At 41.9% G+C, this 23,867-nt stretch overlaps 1 protein-coding gene across 2 annotated transcripts in view; it reads left to right on the top strand.

Moving 5' to 3' along the window:
- PALS1 (protein associated with LIN7 1, MAGUK p55 family member) overlaps positions 1 to 22,994 on the top strand; it is a 136,684-nt gene extending 113,690 nt beyond the window's left edge. For both annotated transcript variants that reach the window (XM_074997224.1, XM_074997223.1), the window contains 5 exons: positions 4,387 to 4,458; positions 6,551 to 6,718; positions 8,868 to 9,070; positions 12,455 to 12,565; positions 22,804 to 22,994. In XM_074997224.1, coding sequence (XP_074853325.1) covers positions 4,387 to 4,458; positions 6,551 to 6,718; positions 8,868 to 9,070; positions 12,455 to 12,565; positions 22,804 to 22,980 — 731 coding nt within the window. In that variant the 3' untranslated portion in view covers positions 22,981 to 22,994. The remainder of the gene's footprint in view (positions 1 to 4,386; positions 4,459 to 6,550; positions 6,719 to 8,867; positions 9,071 to 12,454; positions 12,566 to 22,803) is intronic.
- The last annotated feature ends 873 nt before the right edge of the window (positions 22,995 to 23,867 follow it).

Here is a 23,867-nt window from a genome sequence, read left to right as displayed (position 1 = left end):
CTTTTACACATGCACAGTTTTTTGTGATGCGATATGCTTTTTTTTGAAATCATGGCTTCTTTCAAGATCATGCTGTGCCAGCTCCATAATGCTTTGTCCTGAACTTCTATACCAGTTCATTTACAGGTTGTCTTTGAGTTATTCCCTTCCCACAAATCTGACTAGCTTTAGTGGGCCCTTTGACCTTACTGTGTAGGAAATTGAAGGGGCAATCACTGTCAATTCTTGAGGTACTTCTCTGTAAGCAAACAATAGGTAATGCAAGTATCAGAGAGGTAACCATGTTAGTCTGTATCTTTGAGGACAACAAGAAGTCCTGTGACACCTTACAGACTAACAGATATTTTGGAGCATAAGCTTTCATGGGCAAAGACACATTTCATCAGATACATGCAACTCCGTGGGCTGCTTCTCCCTTTACAGGTAATGGTTACAATGTGTCTTTGCAGAAACTTGTAGTCTTTTTTTTTTTTTTTTTTTTTTTTTAAAGTGCACAAGTCACAGGATTTATAGTTTTCTTCTTCTGTTAGGTTTGCACCAGGCCAAACAAATATATATCTTGCAAATGTCCTCTCTAAGATGTCGAGCATTTAGACAATCATGGACTAAATGTAATTATGCTGTATGAGCTTATTTGACACTAGGAGCTGTTTTGGGTTTCTTTGTGTCCTTTGTTTGTTCCTACTGGGGCTTTCCTGCATATCCTACCATTTTTCATTTAAAAAAAAAAACAAAACTGCTCCCTTTATAATCCTCTGTATGGGCATTATTCTGAACTGCTTCCCTAGTGCCCTCTAAAGAAGGGTCTGTATTCTGATCTTTAACAAAGGCTGATTGCCTCTGGCTGAATTGGGAGCTGCCTAAGTGTGAGGAGCTGACACACATAGGAACTTACTGTATGGATGCTCAGATGCTCAAGCATCCATGGGGAAAAATATTAACACCCATCAGCTGTTCAGTAGCTAAAGAGAGGTGCCTCAAGTACAGCAGAAGGCTGACGGGGGCAGTCTGAGGTGATTGAATGGGGCATCGAGATGGAGCAGGGATGGAACACTAACAGGGAAAAATAAGTCAGCTCTTCTGCTGACACCCACTTCCTGCAATTCAGTCACTGTGTCCTACCCTGTTCCTGTGCCTTTTCCTCATCTGAGTTAAGCAAAGAAGTTTCTGGGGTGTGCCATTTCCCACTGCCAGTAACCATATTAAGAACTTTAGATACAGATATTATCACTTCCAACCAAAGTATCCACTGGAATACCATCTCAAATTCCCACTTTTAAACATCTTCACACCAGTGGTATGTGGACTAATGTGGATTCTGTGATTTCAGAAGTTTCTGAAGCAAAGAACTTTACATTTTTCCCTGTCAGATTCTTTTTACCATTTACCTTCTCTTTGAACACCTTGTCTAGCTGGATGAGTTCGAACCATACAAAAGAGGGCTGCAGTAGATTAGTCTCTCTTTCTCGATGAGGTCTGGTCTACACTAGGAGAGTAAATCGAATTTAAGGGTCTAAGTTTGATTTTTATAAACTATCCCTCTATGCACCTGTGTTCAACAGGTCGATTTTAAGGGACTCAAAGGTCAATTTTTGTAATTCTGACCCCATCCCCCCCTCCCCAAAGTAACTCGAGAAGTTGAATTTGCAAATTCAAACTGTACAAGTGCAGCATTATTAAAATCCATTTTATTATCCTTTAAGCTGTCCCACAGTGCCCTTCAAAGTGTCCTTTCCTGTCATTGCTCCACCCCCTCTGCTCTCCAGCTGACCTATAAGTTGATGATAAGAAGCGATGGTCATCAGCCCGGAAATTTTGATTAGATTTCGTTTCCTGTCTGGCCAGCATGGCGAGCAGATGTGTGGATCACATCTCGGTGGCACAACTTGTAACCATGGCTTCTCAGGGTAGCAAAAGAGTCCCATTGTGGAGCCATCAGGAAACCTTGGACCTCATCTCAGTGTGGGGTGAAGAAGCTATTTTCATCCAGCTCAAATCAAGCAAAAGTAATGCTGATATTTATGCAAAAATTTCATGAGGCATGATTGAGAAAGGGTGCAGCAGGGATGTTCAGCCGTGCTGCATTAAGATCAAGGAGCTGAGGCAGAGCTACCACAAATGCAAGGCAGCCAGCCATCAGTCTGGGGCATCTCCCCAGAAATGCTGATACTTTGAGGAGCTTCACACTATTCTGGGGACAGATGCAACCTCTTCCCCCGAAAATCACATCGACTCCTGTGTTTGTGGGGCTGAAGTTGAAGCACGTCCTGATGTAGAAGGGTTAGGTGACAACAAGGTCCATTCCAGCATGGAATTAGATTCTAAAAGAGCTGAAATCTTCAGTCATAAGAATATCCAGAGCGGTCTTGCAGTTGCAGTATCTTCTTCCGTAGAGACAACCAGCCATTCATTCTCTCACTATTGTTGTTCCGACTAAAGATAAAAATGTGGACAAGTATCAGAGAGGTAGCCGTGTTAGTCTGAAGCTTCAAGAACAAAACTCTGACAAAGGCTCACATCCCCCTGTCTGATCTGACTTGTTTTTTCCTCTTTTGATAAATACTGTTGATACTGGGCCATTTCCACCTTGCTGAATAGACCTTCTCAGCTCTGGCCCTCCCTGTTACTGGGATCCCACTCTTTAAACACCCCTCTGAAACCACCCCCTCCCCCACTCATGCATGTGATGAAGCGGGTCTTTGCCCACGAAAGCTTATGCTCCAAAATACCTGTTAGTCTATAAGGTGCCACAAGACTTCTTGTGATAAAAATGTTGCTATTGCTAATGACATTAACATTTCTAGATTTATCAGCAGATGATTGTGGCAAAAGGCAGAGGGCCCAATCCAGCAGTTGAGGCTGCATCGAATGTGGAGGAAGAAGAAGACTGGGAATGAATTGTTGGAAAATTATTTTTATGTCGTCAAAAAAGGAGAAAGCAGAGCTCTGACTAGAGGAAAAAGAAACATGGACTCTCAAGAATGAATAAATGGATTCATGCCCTTTATGGGCAAGCAGTCAAAAGTAATTAATTCACTGATAGAGAAATCACAATCAGCAACCTCCGCATTAGTTTAAGCTGTGCTTGATAAAGAGTCAGTTAACCATGCACCCCCCACTACACACACACATGCCCCATTACAGGCCCCCCCCATCTGTACACATTACCTTCCCCTTTTATAAGCACAGCATCCCCAGGCCACTCCAGGCACCACAATACATGCCACCCTTGTCCTATTCATTCTCCTCCCATGGATGGGGCACTGTAGGGTTCTACAGAGATTCGTGTCCATCCGTGCCTCTGGCAGCAATGAGTTGGTATTGCATGGGCAGTATGTTTGGAAGATACTGTATCGCAATTTGGAACCTGAGCACGTAACACTGCATCAAACTTTGAAGTGTGTTGGGATCCATGTTAGTGCCTGTAACGGCAGCTGGCAGTCAAGATGAAAACCATGCAAAAATGCCCCCCCCCCCCCCTTTTTTTTTAAAGTTGCAAAGGGGAGGTGAGGAAAATGCATTCTGGGATGGTGATGATGACAGAAACCCAGAACCATTTTTTTTGTCCCCACAAGACACCAGCAGAAAATCCCAAAATGAAATGGAGTGCAGGAACTGTGGGATAGGTACCCACAACACACTGCTATCGCATGTGGGGGCACACTAGGTTGATTTGAGCTGGTCAGGACACTCAATCTCAACTTTATAAAATCCAGTGTTAAAAATTCAACTTTAACAAATTCGACTTCGTTCCCAAATATAGACATACCCTCAGGAATTTCATCCTCCACTTCTTACAATAGTGACAGAGGTGGATTAGAGGAAAACTTCTGAAGATCTCTGTACTCTGTCTGAGACCACCTTAACTAGACATGAGTGAATAAAGTCTTGTCAGAGCAACAAAGGAGCTTGTTAGCAACTATTTTATAAGAACTGGCAGAGAGATGAGGGATATCAAGGCAGAGAGAAGAGTTTATAATAGTCAAGACACAAATCCATGGTCAAGAGTTTTTAACAATAAAGACCTAACAGAAAGGGTAGCTCTTGGAAGTGTGGAAGAAAGTGGAAAAATTTGAACTCTGCTGGATAGACGAGGAAATAAGATTAGATAACCTCAGGGTTATGAGTCTGAACAATCAAGGAAGTTGTTGTTATCCTGTTGTTGGAGTTACATGTAGAGCCTTGCATAGATATAAAACATATATCCATATCTGCAAATGTATACCTGTGGATATAAAGCAGATATCTGCAAATTTACAGAGTTCTTGATATAAAATTTGGACCACATCTATAGCCTGTGTTTTTAAGTACACAGCTGGGGGGAAAAAATCTTCATTTTTATGTACAAGCCTATCTAATTCTAGTGATTTTTATTTTGACTTCCAGGAAAACTCTGGTGTGCAAAGAAAAATAAAAAGAAACGGAAAAAAGTTTTGTATAATGCCAATAAAAATGATGGTAAGTAGTAACTCTGATGTTGAACAATGTGCCGGTTTTAGAATTATCTAGTGAAAACGTCTTGAACATTCTTAACTTTGCTATAACAAAGACAGACTCATCTTTTATTGTGCGCTTAGTAAATTTCAGCTTGTCCCTTCTATTTCTTATTGAATGAGTCTGCTTATTCTATACAAGAGACTGAAACTATGACGCTACAAAGTTCTTGCTAGTTGAGTTCTATATACAAAAGTACCTTTGGGATTCATGGCACGTGCAAATTAGATGTAGAACAAAGTCTGAGAAAATTTGAATTTTGGTTATAAATGTAAATACCAGAAAAGAGTTGATGAACTAGATTCTTTATTAGAAACCTAATTTATTAACATACCCACAAATTTGTTCCCCAGTTCTGTGCTAGTGGGGCATGGTAGCGCTCTTTCCTCTGACAGGAAGAGGATTACATTTCACTGTTGAATAGTGGCAGTCCTGGAGAAAGGGATAAACAATGAGATCTCACCAATTCTCAGCCAAAAATTGATATCGCAGCCAGAGGGACTCAAGAGTGAGAGATGCACAGTGAGACAGGAAGAGTTTCCCTAACATCTTTGCATTCTGTAGCAGGTTCATGCTGCAGTTCATATTGGTATATAATGATAGTGGTGTTTATAGCCATGCTAGTGGAAAAAGGAAGCTTTTGAATGCCACAGAGAGCATTTTCAATGAAGTGGACAATCAATACCATGACAGTCATAGAACAGAGGAGGGTTTTAGTAGATTACAAATTGTTTTAGTGAGCCATAAAACCAGTCTTTCTTGAGTCCCTGATGTTTAACATCTAGTGGAGTTGTGAACCAAGGCCACTGATGCAGGGATTCCAGGAGGAGCGCCTGCTCGTGCTCCTGTCCTTCTCCTACCCGTCTCTGTGCTGCCCACACCCACCTCTTTCTACAGAAGCACCATGCCGCGACTGTTGAGTAGTGGCGCTGCACTTCACAAGCACACCTCCACCCCCAACCGCTCCAGGAATGGTGCTGCATGAGAGTAGCATGGGAAGTTTGTGCTGCTCTGAGGCTGTACCAATCCAGGAGAGCAGTAGGACCTCCTCTGCACTCATTGGAAGCAGTGCAGTGCTGACAGTAAGTGTGGGGGCAGGGGAACTGGGTGCATGTAACTCCCTGTCATCCACACATCACCTGTGGTTGTGAATTCAAGTTCCTAGCTTCATCTTTTGACAAGGTTGTCTATGTTTCCTTGGAGGATGAGGACTGAGAGATCAGACATGGGAGGTTGCTTTGTGAGAAGTTTTCACCCGTGGATAATAGGGATTTTGTCTTTTTGTTGTATTTCTGTGAGAGTTAGTTTGAGAGGGTTGAAATTACCTGGTGTCACCCACTTAGTTGTTGCTGGTGCATTTGGTACAGTGATGTTACACCATATGTAGGACCCATAGATCTTGAAGGATGTGTTGGGGGGGGTGGTATTAATCATTGTAACCATAGAAATATGCAGGTTTTGCATCTTTTGGGCTGGGATGCTGTGGTGCTGCTTTGAGTTAGCGTAGCCTGGTCTGTAAAGAGCTTGGAAAGACTGGTGGGTTGTTTGAAGGCCAGAAACGATTCCAGGAAGATTTATTTCAGGAGGTGGGTCCCCAGTAAGTGTGGGTTATAAGTGTTTGATATCCCATCTGGAGTAGAAGTTTGTTGGGGGTGTTTGTTTACTCTGTTTTCCTGTACGGAAGCAGTTTCTCTTGAGCATATTGTGTGTGTTGAATTTCTGGCTGTAGACAAGATTTTTTGTTGTGTCTGGGATGGTTACTAGATCTGTGGAGGTAAGTGTAATCTGGATTTCTTGTTTCATTTTAAGTGGTCTCCTGCAGTGTGTTAACCCCTTTGACTTGATTTGTCCCAGCTTGTATTTAGCTCTGACACTCTGGTTATTTTTTCCACACCTGAAGAAAAGCTCTGTGAGAGATGGTTCAGTTAAAAAAAAGAGCATTTCACGCACCTTGTCTTTCTCATGTTGTTTGTATTTGGTTGTCTTTGTTTTAAATAATGTTTTTCATTGTGGGTTTTGTGTTGTGTTTTGTTTTTGTTTTGTTTTCTCTCTGAAGACTATGACAATGAAGAAATCTTAACTTACGAGGAAATGTCACTGTATCACCAACCAGCAAATAGAAAAAGGCCTATTGTCCTGATTGGCGCACAGAACTGCGGCCAGAATGAGCTACGTCAGAGACTAATGAATAATGAAGCAGATCGCTTTGCAGCTGCAGTTCCTCGTAAGTTTGGTGGGATGATAACGTAATGGGTACAATTCAGACTAGTGTGGGGTTGTCACCCCTGTTCTGGAACCCTGGGTGTCTTACAGTGTATCGTTGTAGTAGTTCCTACCTGTGCTCCTCACCAAAAACTTTCTAGCATGCAAGCACACCCTAAGTGTCTGTGTGTAACTGAAGCCTTCCAGTTCCATTCTGGTTCTCAGTAGTCTCATACTGACCGCAACACACCATCCAGTCATAAATTTTCACCCAGAAATATGTGTCCTGTTCTGTCTTTCCTGGACAGTACAAGTACATTAAGTCCGTTATTTTACCTTAAATAGAGTTACCTGATCACGTCAATTTAAATACACTGTATTAGGTAAAACAATAAAAACAAATTTACTAACTACGGAGAGGAGTTGTAAGTGGGTAGAAGTAATGATACCTAAGAGTCAAATGGTTTCAAAGAAAAAAACATAAAATCCTTATTAGTAAGGAGCTATTGTACTTGCAAAGGAAATTTTCTCACCAAAGCTCCACTAGGTTACTGACCATATTCTTAGGTCATTGTCCCTCCCAAAGTCGAACAGTTGTTTCCTTTGGTCTTTTCAGTGGCAGAGAAAGAGGCGGGTAGGGGAGAGAGCGAAGGGGGTGTTCCTTGGGCTGTTTGTCCCTCCTTTTTATCATTCCATTCCTGCTCTTGAAAGGTATTTCCAGCTGCTGACTAGGAGAGAGTCTGTAGGGAAGACTATTCCCTGCCGTTGGTTTTTTGGTTTGCCTTTTTTTTTTCTCCCGTTTGATGTTCCTTTGTTTTCATTTCCTACTTGATGACCCTGTTTGGGCTTGTCTACGCTTTCCCCCAACTTCGAAGGTGGCATGGTAATCAGGGTGATGGGAGATGTACTAATGAAGTGTTGCAGTGAATACACAGCACTTCGTTAGGTTAATTCTCCCCGGCAGCAACTTCAAAGCTTCAGACTTGGAAGTGCCAGCATGCCTATAGCTGTGGGCACTTTGAACTGTCCGCGCTACCTCAAAATTTTGGCACTTCAGAGTGCCCATGGCTACATGCGTGGCTCAGCACTTCATTAGTAATCTCCCATTGCACTGACTAACATGCCCACTTCGAAGTTGGAGGCAAGTGTAGACCCAGCCTTTACTGCTTAAATGGAAAGAAAGACAAAAACACATTCCTTCCTTTAGGACAGACCTGTTTGCCTCCTCCTGCTTAGGCAGAGCTGTGGGGTATGGAATATATGTTAATAATATTGTACAGGAAGTCTTAAAACTTCACATGCATGGTTACCATATATATTTTATCAGGACAATACTGAAAAGCAAATTGTTTTCAAATGATATGTTACAAGGCATGCCTTTTACAAAGATTATTACAATAATTGTAGGGTATGAATTCAGGGGTGTATTCCATCACAGACAGTATCATCACTATTCTAAATATAACATACAGCCAGACTACCTCAGGCTATGATCTTAACTGAATATTACATGCTAAGCAGGGTACGTTCTGTTCTGGGGCAAGGCATCAATGAAGATAACCTTTGTGTGCAGCAAATGTCTTTGATATTTCAATACAGAAGCATTGCCCAAGCATGATGTCAGGTGCTGCTGGAAGTACTTTTTTTTTTCTTTCTCCTGAAGGGGGCAGAAAATTGGGACACATACAGTAGTCAAAAATCTCATGGAACATTTCACAATAGTAGATGGTTTTAACCAGGGAGTCCTGGTTAAATCCTAATTTTAAATGATTGTATTATGCTTTCCAAAACTCCCCCTTCAGTTTCCATTGATATGGTATTGTCCATACTTGTCCTAAATTGTGTTGCTATACGTTATTAAACAGCTGGAATTTTCCATCCAAAGTGACTGCATATTGAAGGGTTGTTTCTTTTTTTTTAATTTGGCAGAATGGTTTTCAGATCATGCTAGGTGTCAAATTCTTAAATGCGAGATGACTATCATACAGTTAAAGCCAGTTAAATCAGTTCAGAGATATGTAAGCAGTTGAAAAGATAATTGCTGGCTTTCTGTGTAGTTGGATATTCTGTAATGGTAGAGCCTGAAAAGGCGTGCTACTCCCAAACCCCTTGGACTTCAAAAAGTTCATAATTTTTTTTTTCACCTTCTGTTTGGTTGTTGTTAATTTCAGATACCACTCGAAGTAGACGAGAGAATGAAATAGCTGGCAGAGATTATCATTTCATCTCTAGGCAGGCATTTGAGACTGACATAGCTGCAGGGAAATTTATTGAGCACGGCGAGTTTGAGAAGAATCTCTATGGTACCAGCATAGACTCTGTGCGGCAAGTAATCAGCTCTGGCAAGATATGCCTTTTAAATCTCCATACGCAGGTATTGCATTTTATTGCGGCAATTGTTATACAAACCGAACACGTTGGTGTTATTAATGAAAAGTACACTGGTGGCATGTATGAGTTGAACAGCCCAGTAACAATCCATTTCCTGTTAGTTTGTCTGTACACTGCCTGTTCAGTCCCTAGGGTGGTCCCTTTTATTTATTACTAGGCATACTGGTAACAGCATACAGGAAACTTGTATGTCTACAGCCTGATACTTATTGGTTCTGTAGATTAAAAATTGCTCATGCAAAGTGCTCTGACGTCTTGAGTCCTCTCAATTTTTTTTTAAGTAGTGTTAGTGAAAATGCTCGTCTTCCTCTACTCTCTTGCAATTCTCTGAGGCTGTTTCTACGCATGCCACTAAAGTGGCATGCTAATAAATGGCCCGAAAAATGCTAATGTGTGTGGATGTAAATTTGGTGCCTCATGAGCATAGGGTCACATGATTTTCGGACCCCAAAACAGCGTGTAGAAGCACGGCCCCTGGGGCATCTCGCAGCAGGCAGGCCTCCTTCTGGAAGCCCCTTCTTCCTGAAAAATCATGTGACCCTTTGCTAATGAGGTGCTGGGAATTTACATCCATGCCCCATTAGCATTTTTGGGCCATTTAAGTGGCATATGTAGAAATGGCCTTACTGTCTGGGCTCTCAAGTTTTGCAGCTGGTGAAGTAGTTAGGTCGAAAAGAGAGGTATTGTCCCAAACACATGGGTTTGCAAGAGAGTATTCATGCAGTCCCCAGAAGGAACACGTGTCTCAGGTGAAATATACTGCTATACTCCTAAACAACTTCAGTTACTGATGAGACCTCCTTTTTTAGCCTTTGCTCCCTTCGTAAATTACAGCACTGGCTTAGGAAAAAGAGTTGAAAGACTAACCCAAGTTACACACAGTGAGCCGTGTACTGCCACTGTTGCACAGAAGAGAGTGAATTTGCACCACTTTATTTTATGTTGCCGTGTTGACACAGATAATATGGGTGAAATAGAATGGATAGGTTGTTATTGAGCATTCGAACTATTTAAAAATGGGCCGATACTAATGCTTTAATCACATATGGAACAAATCCGTGTAAGTTGAGACCCTTTGACCTAAGAGTAAGTTGAAGGAAGGATGATCTGTACTTTGCGGGATCAAACTCTTTCATTCTGAACATATTTTGAAACATCGTGATAAATTTCAGCTTACGTTGAAACTCAGAATGCAGCTGAAGGTACATGTTCGTCAACTGCTTGGAAAAAGGTGTTGTTTCCTTCAACTAAATGAAAATAACTTCAAAAGAAAAACTGGTTAAGACAAAAATCTAGTGGTTTTGAAATTTAGAGTTTTTTCACTCCTGAAATTCATGTAATTCATATACTATTGGGCTTTATTTTGGAGAGACAAACAAGGATAAGTGCTCATTACGGTATTCAGTGCAGTATAAATACAGAGTAAAGTGATCTATAATGCAACTGAATATTGTGTGCTGCTTTGGTTAGAGGAGAAATTAACTTGCAATGTTAGAGGATTAAGATTAGAAAAATACTTCCTTTTGCTTGTCAAATGATGAACTATTTTAAGCAATAATACAATTTTAAATAATATACTAAGAAATATTTAAGAGGGTATAAAACTAGAGATGTTTGCAAATTTTCTAGTGAAACAGTTTCATTGGAAAATGCCAGTTTGTCCAACCCAGGATATTTTGTGAAAACCTCTCAGGTTTGGTAATTTGTTGATGAATCAAAGGCAGGGTCTCATGGAGCCTGGGAAACATGCCAGGATGTCAGTCTGTTAGGGAGCCAGGCTGTTACAAGTTCACTAGCTCTAGGACAGCTCCAGCTTACGAGCTGCCATGAGCCTCAAGTCCTGGTCTTGCAAGTTCCATGGCTTTGGTGGAGGCAGCCATGCCAACATTTCATGTTCTTGCCTTGAAGCTGGGAGCCTGAAATCCATGGGAGCTGCAGCTCTGACCAGAGTTTGCCTCCCAGGTCTTCTGCAGAAAGCCTGGGAGACCTGTCATCTATTAATGTCAGGGCTCTCAAGGCTTCCAGGCTCCCTGGTGCAAAGCTTGCAAGACCTGTGAGCTGTTCCCAGGGCCTGCAGCTCTGGGGTTGCCACGCCATGCAGATTGCCTCAGATTGGGAATGTCCATATGGCAGGGCTGCCCCAAAACACAGGCTATGCTAACAGCTGCTAAGGAAACTGGCATTCTTATTGGCTTCACTTACTCACTGTCAGGGTTCTGGGAGCAGGTTTTATTTAGAAAACCCAATGTATTGATCTTTCTGATTTTGAAGCATTTTGAGGATTTCTGGTTCAGCATGAACAATTTCAATTCATTGAAACAACTTGAATCCATTCCAATTCAGAACCAAACTTCCTGCAAACCATAACTCCCACATTTTGGTCAGCTCTATGTACAGTTGCCAGAGCAAATGCTTATTTAACGGGTAAAATTGCACATTAGCATTTAACTTTCAGTAAAACAAAGGATTTTTGACCTGTATTTGTTAAATATGAATGTAAAGTACAAATTACATAACCAAATACAAACACTAGAAAATCAGATTTGTGTAGTTATCAAAGGATTGCTTAAGTGATTTCCATTGTTCTTTATCTGAGTAGCGTATATTACATTTCTCTAGAATGATCCATGAAAGAATCTTAAAGCACATAATAAAAATGAATTTCTTAATATGCTGTGAGGCTGGTAAGTAATCTTGTTTTGAAAATGAGGAAGCTGAGTCACAGGTGGTGACTTGTCCAAGGTCACAAAGAAGGAAGTCCTTGAATAGTCAGAGATAGCACCCAGTCCGCCTGCCTTCTCTGTCCTGTGATCTTACCACAAAACCATGCAAAATGGAGGATTAGTTCCTCCCTAACTAGCGCACTTGATAAGATAAACTGAGAGAGGAAAACTAAAGTTTTGTTTTTCTAATTGTAAGGTTAGAGTTGTGTGTAGAACATTTGAGGGTATGTAACAAAACACATTATATACCGGTGCTCAGTTGTATATGGAGAAAGTGCAACTTCCGTTTATTTGTACTTTTGAACAGTGAAAAAATTTTAAATACTCTGAGATCATCAGTCTGAGATCAAGCCAAGTAAACGGTTGACTACTTCTCTGTGAGCTCTTGATACTGAAGTTCCATAAGCAAAGCAAAAAAGAAGTAATACAAATTACACAGGAAAACATGAACAGCAGTAGAGTTTGTTAACAATGCCACATAGCCAGACAATCACATTATTAGTTGTCACAACTTAAATAAAAACTTGAAATGTGTACTGATTTACTTTAGCAATTGAGAATACTATGTGAACAGTGAAGTTGTTCTTTTCTTTACAAACATTAATGAAATTTAAATAAAAATATGGAACATTTTTTTTCTTCAGTCGCTGAAGACCCTACGTAATTCAGACTTGAAGCCATATATTATCTTCATTGCACCACCTTCGCAAGAACGGCTACGTGCTTTATTGGCCAAAGAGGGTAAAAATCCAAAGGTAATTTAACATTTCTTAGTCAACAGGTTGTGTTTACCAGTGTAGAGTCCCACTTAAAAACATAATTCCGAAGAATTTGGCATAAAAAAAATTAAGCATTAATAATGCTTAATTTAAAATATGTTACAGGAAATGTGTTAGAGTTGGAGAATTACATTTAAATATTTAACTGCAGTGAACAGGCCATAATGGGCTCATAGAGTATGCATCATATGGGAAAAGAGCGTTCTTGTGCTGGTCTAGCAAACAGTTCTACAAAATCTTTCTCTCTTCCCTTTAAAAACAAAAATCTAAATTAAAACAAATTCATTAGCGGTGGTGGTTGTTTTTAATTGTTGCACGGTGTCTCATTTGCTGCGTGCAGTGCAGCCTGCATCACTTGGTGGCTTTGAGAAACTGTCAGTGACCTCCTTTTGGGCTTTAAGACATACTTTTTAATCTGGTGTCAGTTGCTGCTTTAGTGCTTTTGTTCCATACATGACAGAATACAGCCTCAAGCTTTTTAAGGTGCCTATCTCCAGAGCTATGGGTGAGCCACCCGTTAAGAATACTTGAATGGGCCAGCAAGCAGGCTTCAGCGGTCATTTCAGTTCTTAACACTTAAAGAAACATATGTTAGCAAAGTGTGCAAAAGAGAACAAGCAAAGATTTAAAATGTCAGGACAAGCGTATGCTGGAGCTTCGGTTCTAACCACCTTGACACCCTTGTCCTTTTCTCACATCAATGTTTGCTGTTCTGTCACTTGTCTCTGGATTTGTCTTCCTTGGAAAACCACATTGTGTTTTAAAAAAAAAAAAACAACCTCGAACAGTTATCATCTAATACATATTTAAAGACTGCTTCAGTTGCTGCAGATCAGGGTCATGAGTAAATGTTACCGGAGCCATATGTTTGCCAAGAGCATCTGGCATGGAGTTTAACACTACAGCGATGGGCTCATGACATTGGAAGCAATTTGACCAGTCTTAAAGTGCATTAACTTGCATAACTTGTGTGCCTCAATCCTACTGGTTAAACTGCCTTAGCTGTATTGAGTTTGAAATCCTTTTTTATTAGAAACCTAATCTTAGCGTCCTAAGTGTGGGGCTTTTTTTAGTGGCCACACACATTCAAACATAGCTCAAATGCCAAATCATATCTGAACTGCACAAATAGTTTGCTGAACAGCTATGCAGGTTGGGTGCTATTTCGTAAAATAAAAACGCGTTTGAAAGTTTGTGTTAAGACAAAAATACTTTGTCTTCAAGCAAAGTCTGCTTCGGTTTTTACCACTATTATATGCCAGTCACTGAGAGCTATCTTAATGTATTGATTCAGAAACCAGGCTACCAGAGAAACCACCCCAGCACATTCCCTGAACAAGGGGATCAGTGTGTGGCACACCAGTTGCATGACATTCCTGAATTAAGATTAGAGCACAAACTGCGGGTAAACCAAAACTCAGTGTTTTATAGGCAGCATTTATTGTTCTGGAAAATGAATAAATTAAAATTATGGGAGAAATCCAGAGCTCCAGGCCCCTTTAATTTGTGTTAATATTCGTTTTGTTGACTTTTAATAGTAATAAAGGAAAATTCTGTGACTAGCTCAAACAGTTTATCCATGGTGAATACTTGGATTCTGCTTGGACTTTCCATTTTCAGGACAATTTCAGGGTACAGAATTCAGGATTCTAATTAATAAGTGAACTTACTTGAACAACAAGTATTTTAATGAGCCAAATGCAATGTTACACATCTAGAAATAAAGCCATAGGTCGCCTAAAGTGGGAGGCTGAATCTTGGTATGCAGTGGCATTGAAAAGCACAGCGGTTGATAGCAAGCCATCTGTGCTTTGCTGCAGCTGAGAGGGTGAACGTGATGTGGAAGTCACAGATTCTGGACAGACGTCTAACTCCCTTACACAAAGGGTCAATGGGCACAAAACGGACATCAAAACATTCCAGATCCACAAACCAGTTAGTCAACATTTTAATGGAATGGGGCATTCTGTCAATGACCTCAAGGTATGTGTGTTACTGAAGAAGAATTATCACACCATTCTGGAAAGGGAACCAGGCAAGCTGGCTTTTATATTCAAATTCGGTACATTAACACATGGTTTAAATTGTGATGGGAGCTTTTTGAGTCACTATAGGGGCTTGTCTGCATACTTGGCTCAATCTAATTCTTGACCTCCCCCCCCACCCCTCCACTCTCTGATTTGCTCAGCTTGATTATCTTTTTCTGATTTGTCCTACTTGCTTACTGTTTTTGGTTCTCTGTGCCTTAAATATTGAGTCTGTTCTGGTCTGACTATGGTCTGAAGAAGTGGGTCTGTCCCATGAAAGCTCACCTAATAAACTATTTTGCTAGTCTTTAAAGTGCTACTTGACTGCTTTTTGTTTTGATAGTGTATAGACTAGCACGGCTCCCTCTCTGTTACTATTCTTCTTTGAGTGATTGCTCATGTCCATTCCAAATTGGGTGTGCACAGGTGCACACTCAGTCGCCAGAAGTTTTTGCCCTAGCCAGTAGTCAGAGGGTCGGTGTGACGCCCCCTGGAGTGGCACCAATACGGTGACCAGTATATGCACAGCCCAGCCACCCCCCACTCAGTTCCTTCTCCTCACGCTGCCGGTCATTGGAGCTCTTGCTTTCTCTGCTCGATTCTTTAGCTAGTAGCTTATTGCAGTGTAAATAGTTATTGAAGAAGTGTAAATAGTTTTAGTACTTGATAGTTAGTCTTAGTGTTTTAACTAATAGGCGAGACAGGGCTTTCTCTCCCCCCGCCCCCCCCAGCGCCTTGGCTCTGGGGAATGTCTGGATCCCCAGGCTTTAAGACTTGTTAAAAAGCGGCAAATGTGTGCCCAAAAGTGACCCTCCATTCAGCCTGTTTGATTTGCTTTGGGGAAGGACGCTTGCATGATCGTTGCACTGGTACTTGACCCTTCTGCATCTGTCGATCCACAAGCCAATGACATTGCTGATCCGTCCGGACCTGCTGATGCAGCAAGAGGGGAGACTGCAATATCCCAATCTCCAGTTGCTGCACCTCACAGCGTGGATGCTCTGTGGCTGAGGGATCAGGAGCTGGCCTGTTTGGATCCCATAAAGGAAATGTTGTTAAACAGTAGAAAACCCTGCACCAGCGTGAGTTATTTGGCTAGGTGGAAAAGGTTTTCAGTGTAAGTATTTCACAGAGGGCTGTCTCCCTCGCAAGCCCCCATCCCATTGATTTTAGATTACCTATGGGGTCTTGTACAGGAGGGCTTGTTCCTCTCCTCAGTTAGGGTGCACTTAGCTGCTCTGTCCCCCATTCACCCAGGTCATGAAACATCTTCTGTGTTTTTCAGCCTCCATAGTCAAAAGGTTTCTGAAAGGTTTAGAAAGAACCAAGCCCCAGATTTGGGCACCACTGCCCCCTTGGGATCTCAACTTGGTGTTAGCCCAGCTTATGGGGGCCCCCTTTAAATACCTGGCTACCTGTTTCCTGCTGTTTCTGCATTAAAAAACAGCATTTTTGGTGGCAGTCACTTCAGCAGGGAGGGCATCTAGTTGAGGGCACTTTCAGTGGACCCCTTGTACACAGTGTTTCACAAAGATAAGGGTTAGGCTGAGACCTCACCCTGCATTTTTACCTAAGGTGGTCTCTGTGTTTCATGTTAACCAAGACATTTCCCTACTGGTACTTTACCCAAAGGCCCATGCCTCCCCGAGGGAGCAATGTTTGCATTCCTTGGATGTTAGAAGAGCGTTGACCTTCTATATGGACAGGACTAGGCCCTTTAGGAGAACACAGGAACTCTTTTTTTGGAAGTTGCTGATAGGATGAAGGGCCTTCCAGTCTCCTCCTAGCAGATTTCCTCCTGGATAGTGATGTGCATCAAGGAGTGTTACAAGCTTGTGGGGGTTCCTCCCTCTCCAATTTGGGCACACTCCACAAGAGCACAGGTGCCTATCCAGGGCATCTGTAGGGTGGCCAACTGGTCATCAATTCATATGTGTACAGCACATTACGCTTTGACACAGCACGCATGTGAAGACACTGCGGTGGGCAGGGCTGTCGTGCAGTCCATTCGGGGCTCTGACCCCACCTCCTAGGCATTGGATTGTATTCACCCAGCTTGGAAGGGACATGAGCAATCACTTGAAGAAAAGACAGTTACCTGTTCTGTAACTGGAGTCCTTCGAGATGTGTTGCTCATATCCATTCCAAAACCTTCCCGCCTTCTCCACTGTTGGAGTAGCTGACAAGAAGGAGCTGAGCCGGGGGCAGGCGGGCGGGCGTGCGTGTGTGTGTGTGTGTGTGTCGGGCAATGCATATATTGGTTGCCATTTCAGCGCCACTCCATGGGATGCCGCACCAAGCCTATGGCTACTGGCTAGGGCAAAATCCTTCCAGCAACCGAACTTGGAATGGACATGCTTAATGACTTCTTTGTTTCGGTCTTCACTGAGAAGTCTGATGAAGGAATGCCCAATATAGTGAATGCTAGTGGGAGAGGGGTCAGGTTAGAAGTTGAAATGAAAAAAGAACAAGTTAAAAAATCACTTAGGAAAATTAGATGCCTGCAAGTCACCAGGACCTGACGAAATGCATCCTAGAATACTCAGGAAGCTGATAGTGGAGGTATCTGAGCCTTTATCTATCATCTTTGGAAAATCATGGGGGGCAGGAGAGATTCCAGAAGACTGGAAAAGGGCAAATATAGTGCCCATCTATAAAAAGGGGAATAAGAATAACCCAGGAAACTGCAGGCCAGTCAGCTTAACTTCAGTGCCAGGAAAGATAATGGAGCAGGTAATTAAAGAAATCATCTGTAAGCACTTGGAACGTGGTAAGGGGATAGAGAACAGCCAGCATGGATTTGTAAAGAACAAATCCTGTCAAACTAATCTGATAGCTTTCTTTGATAGGATAACGAGCCTTGTGGATGGGGAGAAGCGGTATACCTAGACTTTAGTAAAGCATTTGATACAGTCTTACTTGATATTCTTATTAAAAAAACTAGGCAAATACAATTTAGATGAGGCTACTATAAGGTGGGTGCATAACTGGCTGGATAACCGTACCCAGAGAGTAGTTCTTAATGGTTCTCAATCCTGCTGGAAAAGTATAACAAGTGGGGTTCCGCAAGGGTCTGTGTTAGGACCGGTTCTGTTCAGTATCTTCATCAATGATTTAGATATTGGCATAGAAAGTACGCTTATTAAGTTTGCAGATGATACCAAGCTGGGAGGGGTTGCAACTGCTGTGGAGGATAGGGTCATAATTCAAAATGATCTGGATAAATGGTCTGAGGTAAACAGGATGAAGTTTAATAAGGACAAATGCAAAGTGCTCTAGTTGGGAAGGAACAATCAGTTTCACACATACAGAATGGGGAGAGACTGTCTAGGAATGACTATAGCAGAAAGGGATCTAGGGGTTATAGTGGACCACAAGCTAAATATGAGTCAACAGTGTGATGCTGTTGCAAAAAAAGCAAACATGATTCTGGGATGCATTAACACGTGTGTTGCAAACAAGACACGAGAAGTCATTCTTCTGCTCTACTCTGCGCTGGTTAAGCCTCAGCTGGAGTATTGTGTCCAGTTTTGGACACCGCAGTTCAAGAAAGATGTGGAGAAATTAGAGAGGGTCCAGAAAAGAGCAACAAGAATGATTAAAGGTCTAGAGAATGTGACCTATGAAGAAAGGCTGAAAAAATTGGGCTTGTTTAGTTTGGAAAAAAGGATTGAGGGGAGACATGATAGCAGTTTTCGGGTATCTAAAAGGGTGTCATAAGGAGGAGGGAGAAAAGTTGTTCTTCTTGGCCTCTGAGGATAGAACAAGAGGCAATGGACTTAAACTGCAGCAAGGGAGGTTTAGGTTGGACATTAGGAAAAAGTTCCTAACTGTCAGGGTGGTCAAACAGTGGAATAAATTGCCAAGGGAGGTTGTGGAATCTCCATCACTGGAGATATTTAAGGACAGGTTAGATAGATGTCTATCAGGGATGGTTTAGACAGTACTTGGTCCTGCCATTGGGGCAGGGGGCTGGACTCAATGGCCTCTCGAGGTCCCTTCCAGGCCTAGTGTTCTATGACTCTATGAGCAACACATATCGAAGAACGCCAGTTACAGAACAGGTACCTGTCTTTTCTGTGACTTCAAGATCTCCGTGACTTCTGCAGTGGCTGGTGTGACTGTCGTTTGGGCCACCTGAGCAGTTCAGGCAGCTCATGGGCCAGGTGCACCAGCCACTGCTGGGTCGTCTCAGGCTACTGCACTGTACTTCAATGTTGCCTGTCATCTGAGTGCTTGGGCAGCCAGCCAGGAGAGATTTAAATGCCACCCCAACTGATTAGCAGAGTGCCTAAGTTGACAGCATGTATTTCTCTTGGTGGTGCACATTGCCTGTGCCTGGGTGTACATCACAAAATTAGGTCTGCCCATAGATGGGGAAAAAATTAGGACCCTGTTCCACTCCCCAAGCAGAAGCCGTGGATGTAGGAGGGAGGGAACTGGTGTGACGTCTCTGAGTGGTGCTTATTTTACCGAAGTCTCCCTGGAAGCACTGGCATGTCCCTCACCTCCTAGGCAGACCTGCAGCTAGGTGCCACCTCAAAGCTCCTTCCACTCCAAAGGAGCTGCCCCCAATACTCCTGCTGGCCATGGTTCCAGGGAGGCACATGAAGCCAAGTAGGAGGCCTGCCAGTGCTGCTAGCACCCTCCCATACAGCACCAATCCATCCCAGGCACGTGCCACCCACAAGCTGTCTCCCCATCAAGATTTAGTCGGGGTCATGTACTGTGAATTTTTATTGCGCATGACCTGTCTGTGACTTTTATTAAAATTACCTGTGATTAAAACATAGTCTTACCCCCTATAGATATTTTTGCCACACTGGAAAAGGTTTTGCTGCCTTTAATTTTGCTTGAGTGGGACTAGAACACAAATTCCTGGGAGATCCATTGCTCTTCACATGGGATGCTCAGCTACTCTAGGCCTTTCCTCCCTTTTCCCCTTATGCTCTGTGTACTCCACAAGAGACAAGGGACCAGGTCTGATGTATTTCTTTCCTTTACAGAGGTATGCCCTCCAATCGCTTTTGGCCTGACTCTGCAGCTCCTTTCTCAGGGTACAGGTGGCCTCTTCAATCCAAATCCATAGCTGCCCCACCTTGAAGCCTGGCTTCTCCATGGTTCCAGGATTCAGAACATGTTCAGAAACAGCTGAACAAGTACTCTTGAGCAGGAGACATAATGCTACTTATTTCCATTAATGGACTCAGTTCTAACACTGGTGCATGTCACATTAGGGTGATGTAACAAATGTTCCATTATCCTGCACCAGGTTATACACTTGAAATGATTGAAATTATATACCAGCGCCATCCATGTGAGTTTGATAGCTGTCACCTCGATGGCCGTTCAATCATGCGCTGCTCATGAAACATTTCCCATAAGGGGCTCCAGAATAAGTCTCATACAGGATCCAATCTAAGTTCCCTTTAAGATGCATGGCTGGGTGGCTGCATAGCTGCCTAACAAGCCCCTTGTTAGAGTCAAGGCAGTATGCTAAGCAACACCTCTGCCCTCTGGGCTCAGCCCAGAGCTACCACAGCGCTTCACTGGCCACAGCTGCTCCATGCTAGGGCAGAGGATGCCTCTGTGCTGGGTCTGGTGGATGGGGTAACTCCCTGCCCCCGCCATGACGGGTCTGTATATCTCCCACGCTTGGCACAGCACGTGTGCCTGTGCGATCTGAGAAATACTGCTGCTGTTCTCTGATCACAAGTGCACAGGGTACTGCCACACCTACAGTGGAGCACCTGCGTGGGGGGAGACATTCCAAAGAACTTCATTTACTGCACAGGGTGAATAATCTCTTTCGTGGGAACTTCTAGTCTAGCCCCTTCCCCAAGAAATGTCTGGTTTTAATTTAAAAAACCCAAACATAAATCAACTGTATTCATAAAATCTCCTTTTAGCCCTCTTTTGAGAATCCCTGCCTTGCTTATTATCTCAAGTATCAGAGGGCAGCAATATTTTTTGCTTTAATTTTGCTGCAGTGGAATAGGCACAGAAAGATTTGAGGAACCTGACATCCTTCGGTAACCTGCTTACATTCATAATAGAAATCCTCAAATAGCAGTGGAGTTGATCATTCTAGCTTCCTCCTTGGTTCTCCCTCTGCCTGTCAGTCATTCCAGGCCACCTGCAGTTTTCCTGCTTTTCTGCCACTTTCTTTTGTGTATGTAAGAGAGAGGCAAGGCAAGGATTTTTCAAAGAAGCCAAAGGAGATTGCAGTGATTTGTTGAAAGAATTTATCTTCCAACAAAACTTCTGCCGACATAGGGGCATATTGTGGCCTTATAAATTCTTATGGTACTTTAGAACTGGTCTAAATTTTTGGACTGAAAAAAATTTCCTATCAGTATATGACCTGTGAACTGTTTGCTACTCACCTTTCTGGATACAGTCAGTCAATGTAAATTGTGCATTTGAATCCCCAGCACACAGAGGAAAAAGTTTAGAGGGAGCATCGCCACTCAGTCCTACTCTTTGTTCAGCCAATCACTAAGACGAACAAGTTGGTTTACATTTATGGGTGATAATGCTGCCTGCTTATTTACAATGTCACCTGAAAGAGATCTGGCATCCACATGGCACTCCTGTAGCTTATAATGCATGTGTTTATGTGCTGAATATATGTCCCTTTATGCTTCAGCCACTATTCCAGAGGACATGTCCATACAAATGGTGGGTTCTGCTCGATAACAATCAAAAGCAGAGCAGACCAATTCATGTTTATTTTCATCATCTGAGTCAGCTGTCTCCAGCACAAGGTGTATTTCCTTTTTTTGGTCATTTGGGTTCTGTTGTTTCTGCATAGAAGTATTGCTCTTTTAAGAGTTCTGAAAGCATCCTCCACGCCTCATCCCTCTGGGGTTCTGGACAGCACTTCAGATTCTTAAACCTTGGGGTGAGCGTTTGCGATTTTTTTAGAAGTCTCACATTGGTACCTTCTTTGCATTTGGTCAAATCTGCAGTAAAAGTGTTCTTAAAACAATTACATGCTGGGTCATCACCCAAGACTGCTGTAACATGAAATACATGGTAGCATGTGGGTAAAACAGGGCAGGGGAGACACAGGTCTCCCCGAGAGTTCAGTCCTAATTAAATTAACATTTTTTTTAATGTGTCAGAGAGGTAGCCATGTTAGTCTGGAACTTCGAGAACCACAAGAAGTCTTGTGGCACCTTATAGAGTAACAGATATTCTGGAGCATAAGCTTTTGTGGGCAAAGACCTGCTTCATCACATGCATGAGTGGGGGGGGAGGGGTATTAAAAGAGTGGGGTCCCAGTAAAAGGGAGGACCAGAGCTGACAAGGCCTATTCAGCAAGGTGGAAATGGCCCAGTATCAACAGTACTTACCAAAAGAGGAAAAAACAAGTCAGATCAGACAGGGGGATATGAGCCTTTGTCAGAGTCTAATGGGGAGATATTAGCACCCAGAGCAGAGAAACTGCCTTTGTGAGCTGCGAGCCACTCCCAGTCTGTTTAATCCATGGTTAATGGAGTCAAATTTGCAAATGAATTGCGGCTCAGAGATTTCTCTCTCCATTTGATTTTTGATTTTTTTTTTTTTTTTTTGTTTCAGAACTGTCACCCTTAAATTTTTTATATGAGCATCATCAGCTTGGAAGCATATCCTCTGGAATGAATGGTAGCTAAAGTATGAAAGGACATATGAATGTTTACCATATTGGGCACATAAATACTTTGCAATGCCAGCTACAAATTGCCATATGAATGCCAGTTCTTACTTTCAGGTGACATTGTAATAAGCTGGTGGCCTTACCTCCCATAACTGTAAACAAACGTTTGTCTTAGTTATTGGCTGAACAGGAAGCTGGACTGAGTGGACATGCAAGGGCCGAAGTTTTATTTTTGAATACAGGGGGTTTTGTATGTAATTCTACATTTGTATGTTCAGCTTTCATGAGAGAGATTGCGCTACAGTACTTGTAGGTGAACTGAAAACCACTGTTACTTTTACAGAGCAAGTCCTGATAATTAAAATAGAGTGAGCACTGTACATGTCATATTTTGTGTAGTGAAAAATCAATACATTTGAAAACAGAAAATATCCAAAATATTTAAATAGTAATCTATTGTCGTATTAATCGCAATTTTTAATCATGAGACAGCCCTCATAATTCTATATACCACATAACTTAATTGATCCATGTTTTCGTTACAGCCAGAAGAACTAAGAGAAATCATAGAGAAGACCAGGGAGATGGAACAGAACAATGGCCACTACTTTGATACAGCAATTGTGAATTCTGATCTTGATAAGGCATATCAGGAACTACTTCGTTTAATAAACAAACTTGACACGGAACCTCAGTGGGTGCCATCCACCTGGTTACGATGAAAAAACCATTCTAAGGGACAAGCAGACTTTTATCCAGCAGTCTGTCAAAGGGAGATTGCACGTGAATCAATATAGCCTCAAATTAGATGGCAGTATGAGCTCTAGACCTGTGGATGTATCCCTTGATAGTTGGTGTATTAGTGCAGAAAATCCATTGGGCAGTTTACAAACAGAATGATACACTGATTAAAGGTTTTCTTTTCATCTTGGGACTAGAAATGGAAGCTCTGAACAAGCCAGAACAATTTTTAACACTTTAAATAGCTTTTCTAACAGCTGCTTTACACAATTTTACCTTTTCTACCTGGAATCACCTTTCTTTAAAGATTTTAAATGTGTGTGTGTGTATATATACAGTTCATGTTGTCATACAGTTATATTATTTAACACTTAACTTAATCTGTGGGACATGGCAGTAGACTGTGAGTATACCTTTTACAAAAACATTGAGCAGATTAAAAATCTACACAGGACAGTAAGACTTATCAGAAATTCTCCCTTTTTAAAAATACACAGAAATAAAGGTGCTGCTTTGGGCTGGAGCTGCCTGGTTAGGCTTGAATTTTTTTTAATTACTTACATTCCACTTTCTGTGCACACTGTAATTTGGAAAATGTGTATAATGTAAATATTTCAGCCCTTTGCGTCCATGTAGTCAAACATTGTAAATCAAATGTAACTGCACATTAATCTTACTAAGGTCCAATGAAAGAAGAATATGTCATGATCTTTTAGATATATTTTTATGAATTTTTTTTTCTTTCAAGTGTATTGGTTGTTTTGGGAGCTGTTGCTCCCTGCAGATTTGTAGAGATGTTTAGAAGGCAGAGGTTATATTTTTATTAATAAAAATACATTCTTTTAAAACATACTGATTAAGAAAAAAA

Source organism: Carettochelys insculpta, chromosome 6, assembly GCF_033958435.1.
Source record: "Carettochelys insculpta isolate YL-2023 chromosome 6, ASM3395843v1, whole genome shotgun sequence".
NCBI lineage: Eukaryota > Metazoa > Chordata > Testudines > Carettochelyidae > Carettochelys > Carettochelys insculpta.
Note: the sequence above shows the minus strand (reverse complement) of the source record. Positions and strands in the feature narration are given on the sequence as shown.